This window comes from Lagenorhynchus albirostris, chromosome 12 (assembly GCF_949774975.1).
Source record: "Lagenorhynchus albirostris chromosome 12, mLagAlb1.1, whole genome shotgun sequence".
Classification (NCBI taxonomy): domain Eukaryota; kingdom Metazoa; phylum Chordata; class Mammalia; order Artiodactyla; family Delphinidae; genus Lagenorhynchus; species Lagenorhynchus albirostris.
In genome coordinates this window covers 30,916,924-30,930,495 of record NC_083106.1, presented here as the reverse complement: position 1 = coordinate 30,930,495, position 13,572 = coordinate 30,916,924, and the positions used below count along the sequence as shown (strand labels likewise).

The window sequence follows — 13,572 nt, the reverse complement described above, 5'->3', positions numbered from 1 at the left end:
CTAAGGCGCTTTCATGTCTTTTCATGGCTTGATAACTCATTTTATTTTAGCCCTGAATAATATTCCATAATCTGGATGTACCACAGTTTATCTCTTCACCTAATGAAGGACGTCTGGGTTGTTTCCAAGTTTTGGCAATTATGAATAAGAGTGTTATAACATCCCTCTGCAGGTTTCTGTGGGGACATAAGTTTTCAGCTCTTTTGGGTAAATACCAAGGAACATGATTGCTGGATCATATGGTAAGAATATGTTTAGCTTTGTAAGACTGCCAAACTGCCTTCCAAAGTGGCCATACTATTTCGTCTTCCCATCAGCAATGAATGGGAGTTCCTGTTGCTCCACATTCTCACCAACATTTGGTGTTGTCAGTGCTCCCGTTTTTGCCATTCTGATAGTTGTATAATGATATATTGTTTTAATTTACATTTTCCTGATGGCATATGATATGGAGCCTTTCTTCATATGCTTATTTGCCATCTGTATGTCTTTGATGAGGTGTTCATGAAGGTCCTCAGCCCATTTCTATAAATTGAGGTATAATTGACATATAACATTATATTAGTTTCAGTTAGGCAGCATAATGATTTGATATTTGTATATATTGCAAAATGATCGCCACAATAAGTCTAGTTAACGTACATCACCACGCATGGTTACAGGATCGTTTTTCTCATGATGAGAACTTTTATGATTTACTGTCTCAGCAACTTTCAAATGTGCAGTATAGTGTTGTTAACTATAATTGCCAGGCAGTACATTACATGCCCATGACTTATTTATAGCTGGAAGCTTATGCCTTTTGACTCCCTTAACCCATTTCACCTATGCCCAGCCCCCCGCCTCTGGCAACTGCTAATCTGTTTTCTGTATCTATGGGTTTTTTTTTTAAATTCCACCTATAAGTAATATTGTACAGTATTTGTCTTTATCTGTCTGACTTATTTTACTTAGCATAATGCCCTCTAGGTCCATCCGTGTTGTCACAAGTGGCAAGATTTCATTCTTTTTTACTGCTGAATAATATTCCACTGTATGTATGTACCACAGTTTCTTTCTTCATTCATCCATTGATGGACACTTGGGTTGTTTCCTTATCTTGGCTATTGTAAATAATGCTGCTTTGAATATGGGGGAGCATATAATCTCTCTGAGTTAGTGGGTTTTTTTCCTTTGGATAAATACCCAGAAGTGGAATTGTTGGATCACATGGTAGTTCAGTTTTTAATTTTTTGCAGAAGCTCCATACTGTTTTCCATAGTGGCTGCACCTATGCACATTCCCAGCAACAAGGATTCCCCCTTTTTTTTTTTTTTTGCGGTACATGGACCTCTCACCATTGTGGCCTCTCCCACCGTGGAGCACAGGCCCCGGACGCGCAGGCCCAGTGGCCATGGCTCACAGGCCCAGCCGCTGCACGGCACGCGGGATCCTCCCGGACCGGGGCACGAACCCGTGTCCCCTGCATCGGCAGGTGGACTCTCAACCACTGCTCCACCAGGGAAGCCCCAAGGATTCCCTTTTATCCACTTCCTTTCCAACACTTGTTATCTCTTGGTTTTTTTGATAATAGCCATTCTGTCAGGTGTGAGGTGATATCTTATTGTGGTGTTGATTTGTAGTTCCCTGGTGATTAGTGATGTTGAGCATGTGTTCATGTACCTGTTTGGCCCATTTTTAACTAGATTGCCTGTCTTCTTGCTGTTGAGCTTTTAGAGTTCTTTGTACATTTTGGATAACAGTCCTTTATCAGATGTGTCTTTTGCAAATGTTTTCTCTGAGACTCTGGCTTGTCTTCTTCTTCTCTTGGCATTGTCTTTCACAGAGGAGAAGGTTTTAATTTTAGTGAAGTTCAAATTATCAATTATTTCTTTCATGGATCATGCCTTTGGTGTTGTATCTAAAAAGTCACTGCCACCCCCAAGGTCATCTAGCTTTTCTCTTGTGTTTTCTTCTAGAGGTTTTATAATTTTGCTTTTTACATTTAGATCTGTGATCCATTGTGAGTTAATTTTTGTGAAGAGTTTCAGGTCTGTGTCTAGATTTATTTTTTTGCATGTGGATGTCCAGTTGTTCCAGCACCATTTGTTGAAGAGATTGTCTTTGCTCCATTGTATTGCTTCTGCTCATTTTTCAAAGATCACATTGCTTACACTTGTCTGGGTCTATTTCTGGGCTCTCTGTTCTCTTTCACTGATGTTTTTGTCTGTTCTTTTGCCAATACCACACTGTCTTGATTACTGTAGCTTTATAGTTAGTCTTGAAGTTGGGTAGTGTGAGTCCTCTGCCTTTGTTGTTCTCCTGCAATATTGTGTTGGTTATAATGTTTATTTTTGCCTTTCCCTGTAAGCTTCAGAATCAGTTTGTTGATATTCACAAAATAATTTGCTGGGATTTTGATTGGGACAAATGAGAACTTTTAATGTGTTTGCACTCTTTCTCTCAGAGCTTACATGGCATTGTTATGAAGATTTTTTTGGTTCTCTTTTAAAAACTATTAATATGATTTATTCTTGTCAGGACAAATAGGCACCTAGATATTGGCATTGGGTGGAGGGTGGTAATGGTTTCTGGAGCCCTTCATGTGATATCAGTTAAGCAATTATTGGGTCAGCTCACACATAAAAACAGCTGACCCACATTAATATTGACCTTAAATTATCACAGTAGGTAGCACATATTCTTGCTACCACAAAGAAGGTCACTTATTTTCTTTTTTATAATCACAGATATAAATTTTATCTATGTGCTGGCTTGGTATCAGCGATCTCAGGTAATATAAATAAAAGCTGAATCTTGGGTACATACCGTGGATTAATTATGTTACAACTCTTACAGAGAGTGGAATTGCTTCCTTCAAATTTGTTGAAAAGTTTCTTAAGTCTGTTCTTTTAGGGACACTACTATGTTTGGTGGACTTGATAGCATTTCTCATTCCCTTTCTTTTATATTTTTAGTATTCTCCTAAGAAATTGATTAAAAATTTTCTGGGGGGGGGATTTCTAAAAAAACAGTGTCAAAGAGAAAAATTAATCTGTCATTTCAAATAAGTATGATAGTAAGTAACCTTGGTAGACCAAGAAAGAATATTTTTGTCGAGAGGGTGCTGCATACACTGGGAATATTTTTTAACATAAAAAATGCAGACATTTTATTTTATTTTTTTTAACTTTTTATTTTGTACTGGGGTATAGCCGATTATCAATGTTGTGATAGTTTCAAGCGCACAGCAAAGCAACTCAGCCATACATATACATGTATCCATTCTCCCCCAAACTCCCCTCCCATCTAGGCTGCCACATAACATTGAGCAGAGTTCCCTGTGCTGTACAGTAGGTCCTTGCTGGTTATGCATCTTAAATATAGCAGTGTGTACTTGTCAATCCCAAACTCCCTAACTATCCCTTCCCCCAACCCTTCCTCCCTGGTAACCCCAAGTTCCTTCTCTAAGTGTCTATTTCTGTTTTGTAAGTGAGTTCATTTGTATCATTTCGTTTTATATTCCGCCCACTGGGAATATTTTTTGTGTGTACTTTTGTTGGAATATCGAATGATAAATCATGTACCTTGCGGTGACACATTGAACTGCCATTGTTAACTAGGCTTCAGGTAAAATGAATGCAGTCGTTTATCTTAGAGGTCACTGTGGGAGACAGATGCCTTTATTCAAGTAGTGGTCAAAAGAAAAATACTTTAATCTTAAAATGCCTCTTTCAAGTAAGCTGAATTAAGTCTACTGAAAGTGGGAACACAAAAAAATCTCACTGGAACGAAGATATACATTTCTTGAATTGCTGCGTTCTAGCAGGCCTCTGTGACGAGCCTTCTAATAGGCTTTTCCCTGGGCCAACGTTGATAGTCTGAGGATGCCTTTGTGGAAATCATAGGTGGGGCAAGAATACAGGACAGATCTGGAAGATTCATTTATAAATTTATTTTTTGTTGATTGGTTAATTGGTTTGTTATTGTAGCTAGTTAATATTTGACCCATAGGCTGGATAGAGTTAAAGATGGTAATACTCTTGTTTTGAGCTTGGTTGTCTTGGTTAATAGTAAAAGCATAAACATATGAAAGTCAGAAGGGAAGGTTAACTTTTTGTGGGAGGATTTTTGTGTTTTAAATTTCTTAATGTTTGAAGTAATGGGACACTTTATTGTGTACTGAGAGAAATCACTGAAGCACACACTTTCTGACCTGAGATGCTTCTTGGAGACTGAGTGATGTTTAGACTCAAATCCAACCCTATTATCTTACTGGTGATGTATCAGTAATGTGATGAGTGATGTTATCTTAAAGCTGACTGGGGTCAGGAAGAGTTGCAAGAATGCAATCTCTGGCCTAGATGCAGAGCACAAATAGGGTGGCAGATGTAGAGAGTCGTTTCCAGTGTATTGAAGGGTACTTGAGAAGTATTTCTTCACGTGAAGTTTGATTTTCCCTCTTAAGTTTGAAGAGCCACTAAAAAATAGTTCCAGGTAACACATCTGGAGGTACATCTATACAGTATAAACACTGTGTTGTAAGATTAATAGAATTCTTTAAATACTAGGCAATATACGCATTCATTCTTACTAATAAAAATAGTTTTAACTTGCTCCCAAGTGTGGTATTAGTAATGAATTTCTTTATCTTTCTTTTAACAATATCTTAACATATTTAGTTTAGTAAATTCTGTATAGAGATCACTGAGTTGAAGCTTACTATCCAGGACTTTTGATCATGGGTCTGGAGTACCATACTGTCACTTTTGAGGGGAGAGCAGTTGCTAAGGCCTCCCACTGTAGCGTGTCCAGATGGGCCTTTAAACCATCCCTCTTCTGCTTGGATGTTGCTAGGAATGATGGTTATAAGCATAATTGGCCTCGGACATGTGTTAAGGAGAAGTGGTGGGACTCAGAAGGAGGGTTAGGAGCCAGTTCTCACCCTTGGCGTATATGCTTTTGTATTCCAATCCCTGTTACATGGGACGTTAGAAAATAATGTCCATCTTCCAGTTCACACCCTTTGTGTCTGCCTGTCCCAGACCTGAGGTCGTAAGTGTGGCATTGGGCTTTTGGCTTCTGGAGGTCATGGGTGATATTCCAAAACTGAGCTGAGGTTTAATGTGTGAGCGTTCTAATTACTTCTTTTTTTTCAGCTTTATTGAGATATAATTGACATATAACATTATATAAATTTAAGGTGTACAGTGGTGATGATTTGATACATTTATATATTGTGAACTGTTTGCTACATTAAGATTAGTTAACATACCCTTCACTTCACATAATTATAATTTTGTTGCTATGCTGAGAACTTTAAAGCTTCACTCTCATAGCAACTTTCAAGTATAGGATCCAGTATTGTTAACTAGTCACCATGCTGTACATTAGAGCCCCAGAACTTATTCACCTTATATCTGAAAGTGTGTTCCCTTTGACCAACATATTTTCCAAGCCTATCCCCCTCAGTTCCTAGCAACCTCCATTCTCCTTTTTCTGTAAGTTCAGTGTTTTTCGATTCCATATGTAAGTGATATCATACAGTACCTGTCTTTTTCTGACTTATTTCACTTAGCATAATGCCCTCAAGGTTTATCCATGTCACAAATGGCAGGATTTCTTTCTTTTTAATGGCTGAATAATATTTCATTGTATATATATACACCACATTTTCTTTATCCATTCAACCATTGATGGACACTTAGGTTGTTTCCATGTCTTGGCTATTGTGAAATATGTTGTAGTGAACATGGGAGCACAGATATCTCTTTGAGATAGTGATTTCATCTTCTTCAGATATATGCCCGGAAGTGGGATTGCTGGATCGCATGGTAATTGTATTTTTAATTTTTTTGAGGAATCGTCATACTGTTTTCCATAGTGACTGCACCAATTTACATTCCTACCAATAGTGCACAAGAGTTCCCTTTTCTCTACATCCTCACCAGCATTTGTTATTTCTTGTTTTTTTTCCATAATAGCCATTCTAACGTGTGAATGTGTGGTTTTGATTTGCATTGTGGTTTTGATTTGCATTCCCTGATGATGAGTGATTTGAACACCTTTCCATGTACTTGTTGGCCATTTGCATGTCTTCTTTGGAAAATGTTTATTCAAGTTCTCTGCCCATTTTTAAATAGGATTTTTTGTGTTTTTGCTATTGAGTTGTATGAGTTCCTTATATATTTTGAATATGAACCCTTTATCGGATATGTGATTTGCAAATATTTTTTCCTATTCTGTAGGTTGCCTTTTCATTTCGTCGATTGCTTCTTTTGCTGTGCAGAAGCTTTTTAGTTTGATGTAGTCCCACTTGTTGATTTTTTTTTTTTTTTTTTTTTTTGCGGTACGCGGACCTCTCACTGTTGTGGCCTCTCCCATTGCGGAGCACAGGCTCCGGACGCGCAGGCTTAGCGGCCATGGCTCACGGGTCCAGCCACTCCGCGGCATGTGGGATCTTCCCAGACTGGGGCACGAACCCGTGTCCCCTGCATTGGCAGGCGGACTCTCAACCACTGCGCCACCAGGGAAGCCCCCACTTGTTGATTTTTACTTCTTTTGCTTGTTGTTTTGGTGTCATATCCAAAAAAGGCATTGCCAAGACCAAAGTCAAGGAACTTTTCTCCTCTCCTGTGTTTTCTTCTAGGAATGTTATAGTTTCAGGCTTTAAGTCCTTAATTCATTTCAAGGTAACGTTTGTGAGTGGTGTAAGATAAGGGTCAAATTTCATCCTTTTGAATGTGGATATGCAGTTTTCCCAGCACTACTTATTGAAAAGACTGTCCTTTCCCCATTACGTATTCTTGGCTCCACTGCCAAATATTAGTTGACCATACACGTGTGAGTTTATTTCTGTGCTCGTGATTCTGCTCCATGGCCTGTTATATGTCTTTTTTTATACCAGTACCATATTGTTTTGAAATCAGGAAGTGTGATGCTTCCAGCTTTGTTCTTTCTCATCATTGCTTTGGCTTTTGGGGGTCTTTTGTGGTTCCACATGAATTTTAGGGTTTTTTGTCTATTTCTGTGAATAAATGCCATTGTAATTTTGATAGGGATTGCATTGAATCTACAGATGGCTTTCAATAGTATGGACATTTTAATGATACTAACTCTTCCAGTCCATGAACATGGGGTGTTTTTCCATTTATTTGTGTCTTCAGTTTCTTTCATCAGAATCTTATAGTTTTCAGTATATAGATATTTCACTTCCTTGGTTAAATTTATTCCTAAGTATTTTATTGTTTCTGATACTATTTTAAATGGAATTATTTTTAAAATTTCTTTTTCAGATGGTTCATTGTTACTGTATAGAAATGCAACTGAGTTTTGTATGTTGATTTTGTATCTTGAAACTTTACTGAATTCATTTATTAGGTCTTAACAGTTTTTTTGGGTGGAGTCTTTAGGATTTTCTGTACACAAGATCATGTTATCAGCAAACAGAGACAATTGTACTTCTTCCTTTCTGATTTGGGTGCCTTTTTTTTCTTATTCTTGCCTGATTGCTCTTGCCAGGGCTTCCATTACTATGTGGAATAAGAGTGGTGAGGGTGGGCACCCTTGCCTTGTTTCTGATTTTAGAGGGAAAGCTTTCAGCCTTTCACCTTTGAGTGTGTTAGCTGTGGGTGTGTCATATACGGCCTTTATTATGTTGAGGTATGTTCCTTCCGTACCCAATTTGTTGAGAGTTTTTATTTCGAAGGGATGCTGAATTGTGTCAAATGTCTTTTCTACATATATTGAAATGATCATATGATTTTTATCCTTTATTTTGTTAATATGGTGTATCACATTGATTTATTTGCATATGTTGAACCATTTTTATATCCCAGGGATAAATATCCCTTGATTGTGGTGTATGATCCTTTTAATGTGCTGTTGAATTTGGTTTGCTAGTATTCTGTTGAGGTTTTTGCATCTAAATTTATGAGGGTATTGGCCTGGGTTTTTTTTGTTTTTTTGTTTTTTTTTTCTTATAGTATCCTTACCTGGCTTTGATATCAGGGTAATTCTGACCTCATAAAATGAGTGTGGGAGTGTTACCATGTTTTTGTTGTTGTTTTGGTGTTTTGTTTTTCTTTTTTTTTTGGCAGAGCTTGAGAAGAATTGGCATTAATTCTTCTTTATTTATTATTATTATTTTTTGCCATTTTACGGTTTTATTAACACAAAACGTGCACACGAGCTGTCTATTCATTTTCTTCGCTGCGCAGCCTGGCGTTGGGCTTGGTGACTCTGATGGCCAGCTGGACTGCTCTCTCCACAGTGGCTTTGCGGTTCTTGGAGGAGATGTTGTGTGCAGTCTCAGCACAGTAAGATTTATTGCACATCAGCAGTTGGTCAAATTCACCCATAAAGCCATACTGTCCTGAGCTTTTATTTGTTGGAGGTTTTTGATTACTGATTTAATCTTAAATTTGTCATTGGTCTGTTCAGATTGTCTGTTTCTTCATGATTCATACGTGAAGGTTGTACGTTTCTAGGAATTTATCCATTTCTTCTGGGTTGTCTGATTAATGACCTGTAATTGTTCACAGTAGTCTCTTACGATATTTATTTCTGTGGTATCAGTTGTAATGTCTCCTCTTTCTTTATAATTTTGTTTGAGTTCTCTCTTTATCTTGGAAGTCTAGCTAAACGTCTGTTGTTTTTGTTTTATCTTTTCAAAAACACAACCCTTATTTTCATTGATCTTTTCTACTGTTTTTCTATTTCATTTATTTCTGCTCTGATTTTTATGTCCTTCCGTCTGCTAACTTTGGGCTTAGTTCTTATATTTTAGTTTCTTGAGATGTCAAATTAGGGTTTTTTTTAAGAGTTATTTATTATTAATTTATTTTTGGCTGTGTTGGGTCTTAGTTGTGGCACGCGGGATCTTTGTTGAGGCATGCAGGATCTTTCGTTGTGGCACGTGGGCTCTTCGCTGTGGCCTGTGGCCTTCTCTTTAGTTGTGGTGTGCAGGTTTTCTCTTCTCTAGTTGTGGCACACAGGCTCCAGGGTGCGTGGGCTCTGTAGTTGTGGCGTGTGTGTTCCAGAATGCTTGGGCTCTGTAGTGTGCAGCACACAGGCTCTCTAGTTGAGGCACGCAAGCTCAGCAGTGTGGAGCGTGGGCTAGTTGCCCCGTGGCATGTGGGATCTTAGTTCCCTGACCAGGGATCTAACCCACGTCCCCTGCATTGAAAGGCAGATTCTTTACCACTGGGCCACCAGGGAAGTCCCAAGTCCGGGTTGTTTACTTGAGCTCATCCTTTTCTCTTAGTGCAGGCATTTATTGCTATAAACTTCCCTTTTAGCACTACTTTTGCTGGATCATAAGCTTTGGTATGTTGTGTTCCCATTTTTGTTTCTTTCAAGATATATGTTTTTTTTTTTTTTTTTTTTTTTTGCGGTATGCGGGCCTCTCACTGTTGTGGCCTCTCCCGTTGCGGAGCACAGGCTCCGGACGCGCAGGCTCAGCGACCATGGCTCACGGGCCCAGCCGCTCCGCGGCATGCGGGATCCTCCCTGACCGGGGCACGAACCCGCGTCCCCTGCATCGGCAGGCGGACTCTCAACCACTGCGCCACCAGGGAAGCCCAAGATATATGTTTTTAATTTCCCTTTTGATTTCATCTTTGACTCATTGGTTGTTCATGAGTGTTTGTTTAATTTCTATATGTTTGTGAATTTTCCGGTTTTCCTCTTGTTATTGATGTCTGGTTTCATACCATTGTGGTCAGAAAAAGATACTTGGTATGATTTCAATTTTTAAAAATTTGCTAAGACTTGTTTTGTGACCTAATATATAATCTATCCTGGAAAATGTTCCATACGTGCTTGAGAAGAATGTGTATTCTGGTGCTGTTGGATGGAATGTTCTTTATATGTCTCTTAGGTCCATTTGGCCTCAAATATAGTTCAAATCCAATGTTTTCTTATTGATCTTCTGTCTGGATGATCTATCCATTGTTGAAAGTAGAGTATTAAAATCCCCTACTATTACTGTAATGCTATCACTCCCTTGAGATCTGTTAGCATTTACTTAATATATTTAGGTGCCCAGATGTCTTTGCTTCCAGTCATCTGCCTTCCTGGATCCGTAGCTCAGTGGAAGGAGATGAAGGACTGACTGGGCATGAGAGATGAGCCCCTTAGTTTTTTTTCCTCAGTTAAGGGAGACAAGAAAGAGAATGAGTGGGAAATGTGCAGCATATGAACAGATGGCAACCACCCCTTTTACAGAAAAATGAAAGGATAATTTAACCTTGATCATCACTAGCAGGGAAGCAAAATGGCCATAAAATACTAATATCTAGGAATTTACTGTCATAATCCTAACTCTTCCTCGAAGAGTTTCCTATTTCTTAAATTGCAGTGATAGCTCTGAAATTAAAAGGAATATTAGTTTTAGAAGCTTATTTTAACCATTTCCTAGCAGTAGTAATTGCTTTTGTCTTCAATGGGAGGGCTGAGACTTTTAACAACGATCCAGGCCAAGGGTTATAAAATTGCTGATCTATGTGGCTAGTTGATTAGGAAATCTCAATTACCTGACGTTTGGTAGTGGTGAAGTAGAAGCAAATACATCTTGTTGGTGATTTCACATGTCTGAGGCTCCAGGTGGTGGGTATGTGGACTTTAGTAGTAGTAATCACTTTTGGACGAGAGAAAAACAAAAATCTCATGTAGAAATGGGGAACTTCCAGCATTGCTAGGTAGAATATTTTAAGATTGGGGCTAATGAACTGCTTTTCAACCTGAAGTCTTCAGGAACAGGCAGTCTCCTGCTTCTGCAAATACCAAATGAAAAGCCAAACCAGTATTCTTGGATTTATAGATCCAGTTTACCAGACTGAAGGACACTTGCTCTTTGTAACTAACTGAACTAGCCGGCCCCTGCATGCTGAGTTTCTGTGGCAATATGATCTCAGTGACCTGTCTTCTCTATTGTGGAATGTAGGTGATAAGAATGGAGGTGAGCCCGATGATGCTGAACTGGTAAGGCTCAGTAAGAGGCTGGTGGAGAATGCGGTGCTCAAGGCTGTCCAGCAGTATCTGGAAGAAACACAGAACAAAAACAAGCCAGGGGATGGGAGCTCTGTGAAAACTGAAGAGGCTGATAGGAATGGCACTGACAGTGACAACAACAGGAAATGAGACCCGAAGGCAGGCAGGCCCCCGCCGCTCCGTGAGAAGCATCCCTGCTCCCCTCTGCCGGGTCAATGGACTAATTTGCATTGTGCTATTTAAGTGTCTCTTGTCCAATCTGTGGAGATTGCCTAATACTTTCATGATCGATGTGTTTGCATTCCTGAAACACAGCAGAAGAGAAATGGAGTGCTGGGACTATCAGAGGAAATTAATTCATGAAGGAAGAATGGCCCAGGTTTTACGTGCCCTCAGCCGAGGCTCTGGGAGAGAGTATTTTGCGTGATGCCTCGTGGACTCAAAGGCCATGGAAGGGGCCTTGCCGTAAACGGAATGCCACCATTTATATTGCTTAGCAGGGCATCTGACTACTTTATCTGAGGCCAGAACACACACAGAGCTAGCAAGTGCTATGATTAAAATGATCACTGTTGAAATTATTATCCATGTAGCTAGTCCATAATGTTCCATGTTTGTCCTATGTGTGCTGTCGCTATGCAGTGATCTTTATTTACAGTAAATTTGTTTCACGTAAATGATATATTTTTGGTGAAATGCAACCTTTTCTATAAAATGTGGGCAGCATTTTAAAGGTTTCTTTTTAACTCTCTTTTGATAAGTCAGTGTACCATATTTAATGTTTTTCATTGGCATTTGTATGTAAAATGTATCATATAATTTTTTTTCCATAGGCCAGAAACCTATTGGAATCCGGGACTTAATTAATGAAGCTTTGCGTCGAGAGAGGATGGGTCTGCAGTCCAAAGTGAAACAGATAAAGGAACTTTTATTAAAGCCTGAGACTCAGGCCAAAATTAGGAGGGAGCTTTTTGAAGGAAGAGTCATTAACAACAGTAATGAAGGAAATGATGTTGATTTCAGCGCAATTTTGACGTAAGCTCTACATTGCTATCATGGTACCAGAGTTTATGAAATCTTTTCAGCTCTTTAAATAGCTCTTTGGTAAATACCACAGAAGTGTTCTGATAGAGTCTGCACAACAGCAAACCAACATTGGTAAGGAGTTAACAGTTTCTTACCAAAGAAAACTGATTCTGCACTGTTATTTTTAAGCTAGACTTGTGTTTTAGAATGTTTATCTCTATAATACCGAGGTTCATTTTATAGAAAGGACTTCTTAATTAGCCATTGTGAGATGTTCGTTGGGTCCTCACAAATAAAATATACAGACTGTGGAAAATCATTTACAGACAAAAAGAAAAAACAGTATTTTAAGGGTAAGTTGTCTCCTGTTGACATGATTTTTGTTGTTAAATCAAAAGAAGCATTGTTCACATGTATCTATGCCTATTGTTACTTTTAATGAGACTTTGAATGTTTATTGATCACTAGTACTTGAATGAACATTTATAAATGTAATTATTGCAGTCACTGGTTAAGAATGTTTTATAATGTCCGTATGTATTACTTTTCAGTGATCAAAATGTAATTTGCTTTTTTTTTTTTTTTTTTTTTTTTTGCGGTACGTGGGCCTCTCACTGTTGTGGCCTCTCCCGTTGTGGAGCACAGGCTCCGGATGCACAGGCTCAGCGGCCATGGCTCACGAGCCTAGCTGCTCCGTGGCATGTGGGATCTTCCCAGACCGGGGCACGAACCCATGTCCCCTGCATCAGCAGGCGGACTCTAAACCACTGCGCCACCAGGGAAGCCCTGCTTTTTCATTTCTTAATGAATGTTTGGGATTTTTATTTTCTACTTTTCTGAAGATAAGCCCCCGGTCTTACTGTATCCCTCATAATCTGAATTTGTTTGCACTGGTTCATTTTTAAAGAAAATTCTTGAAAAGTTTCCCTCCCATACGATAATCACTAGTAACAGCTTTTTCTGTAGTCAGTGTAAAATTGCTGCTACTGAGAGATTATGATGGAGGGGGAAATTATTAGAGATCAAATATGTAATCATTTTAAAGATAAAATCCAGTTTACTCATGGATTTTAGCTATTTTTTCACTGGGTAAATTATACTACATTTATTTATAAGTGAGTTTATGCATTTTCATGCCCGTTAATAAATGTATTGTTTTCCCTTGTTGCCTTTCTTCATTTTTTTTTTCCTCACTCTTAGAAGCTGTTGGATCTTTGTGAATATAGTGAAGTCAGAAACAGGCGCTCTGATACTTTAGTGTTTCTTAACTTTTACGTTTTTGTCCTTCACGCTAAGATAGCACAGCTGGGAGAGCACCTTTAACCTGAGACTTTTAAAGCTCTTCAAATCAGTCAGCTTCACAGAGAATTAACAACAGAACATTGAAGGCAAAGAAAATCTCAGTAGCATCTCATAAACTGCTAACAGTGGGTCACTGAAGTGATATCAGTAGCAGAGATGAAGAGAGAGGGTCCATCGAGATACAAAGACCTGGGAGCTGCTTACCAGGAGTCCCTCCTGGGGGCGGAGGGCTTTACTGTTTGTAGCCGGCTTCCTTAAGTCAACCCTCGAAGT

General features: G+C 38.9%; 1 protein-coding gene across 4 annotated transcripts in view; it reads left to right on the top strand.

Moving 5' to 3' along the window:
- The window catches only part of AKAP7 (A-kinase anchoring protein 7), a 139,275-nt gene extending 126,118 nt beyond the window's left edge, over positions 1-13,157 (top strand). For 3 of the 4 annotated variants that reach the window (XM_060167872.1, XM_060167873.1, XM_060167870.1), the window contains one exon: positions 10,925-11,946. In XM_060167872.1, coding sequence (XP_060023855.1) covers positions 10,925-11,121 — 197 coding nt within the window. In that variant the 3' untranslated portion in view covers positions 11,122-11,946. Of the gene's footprint in view, positions 1-10,924 lie in introns of all 4 variants that reach the window. The other variant, XM_060167871.1, reaches the window with a different exon arrangement.
- The last annotated feature ends 415 nt before the right edge of the window (positions 13,158-13,572 follow it).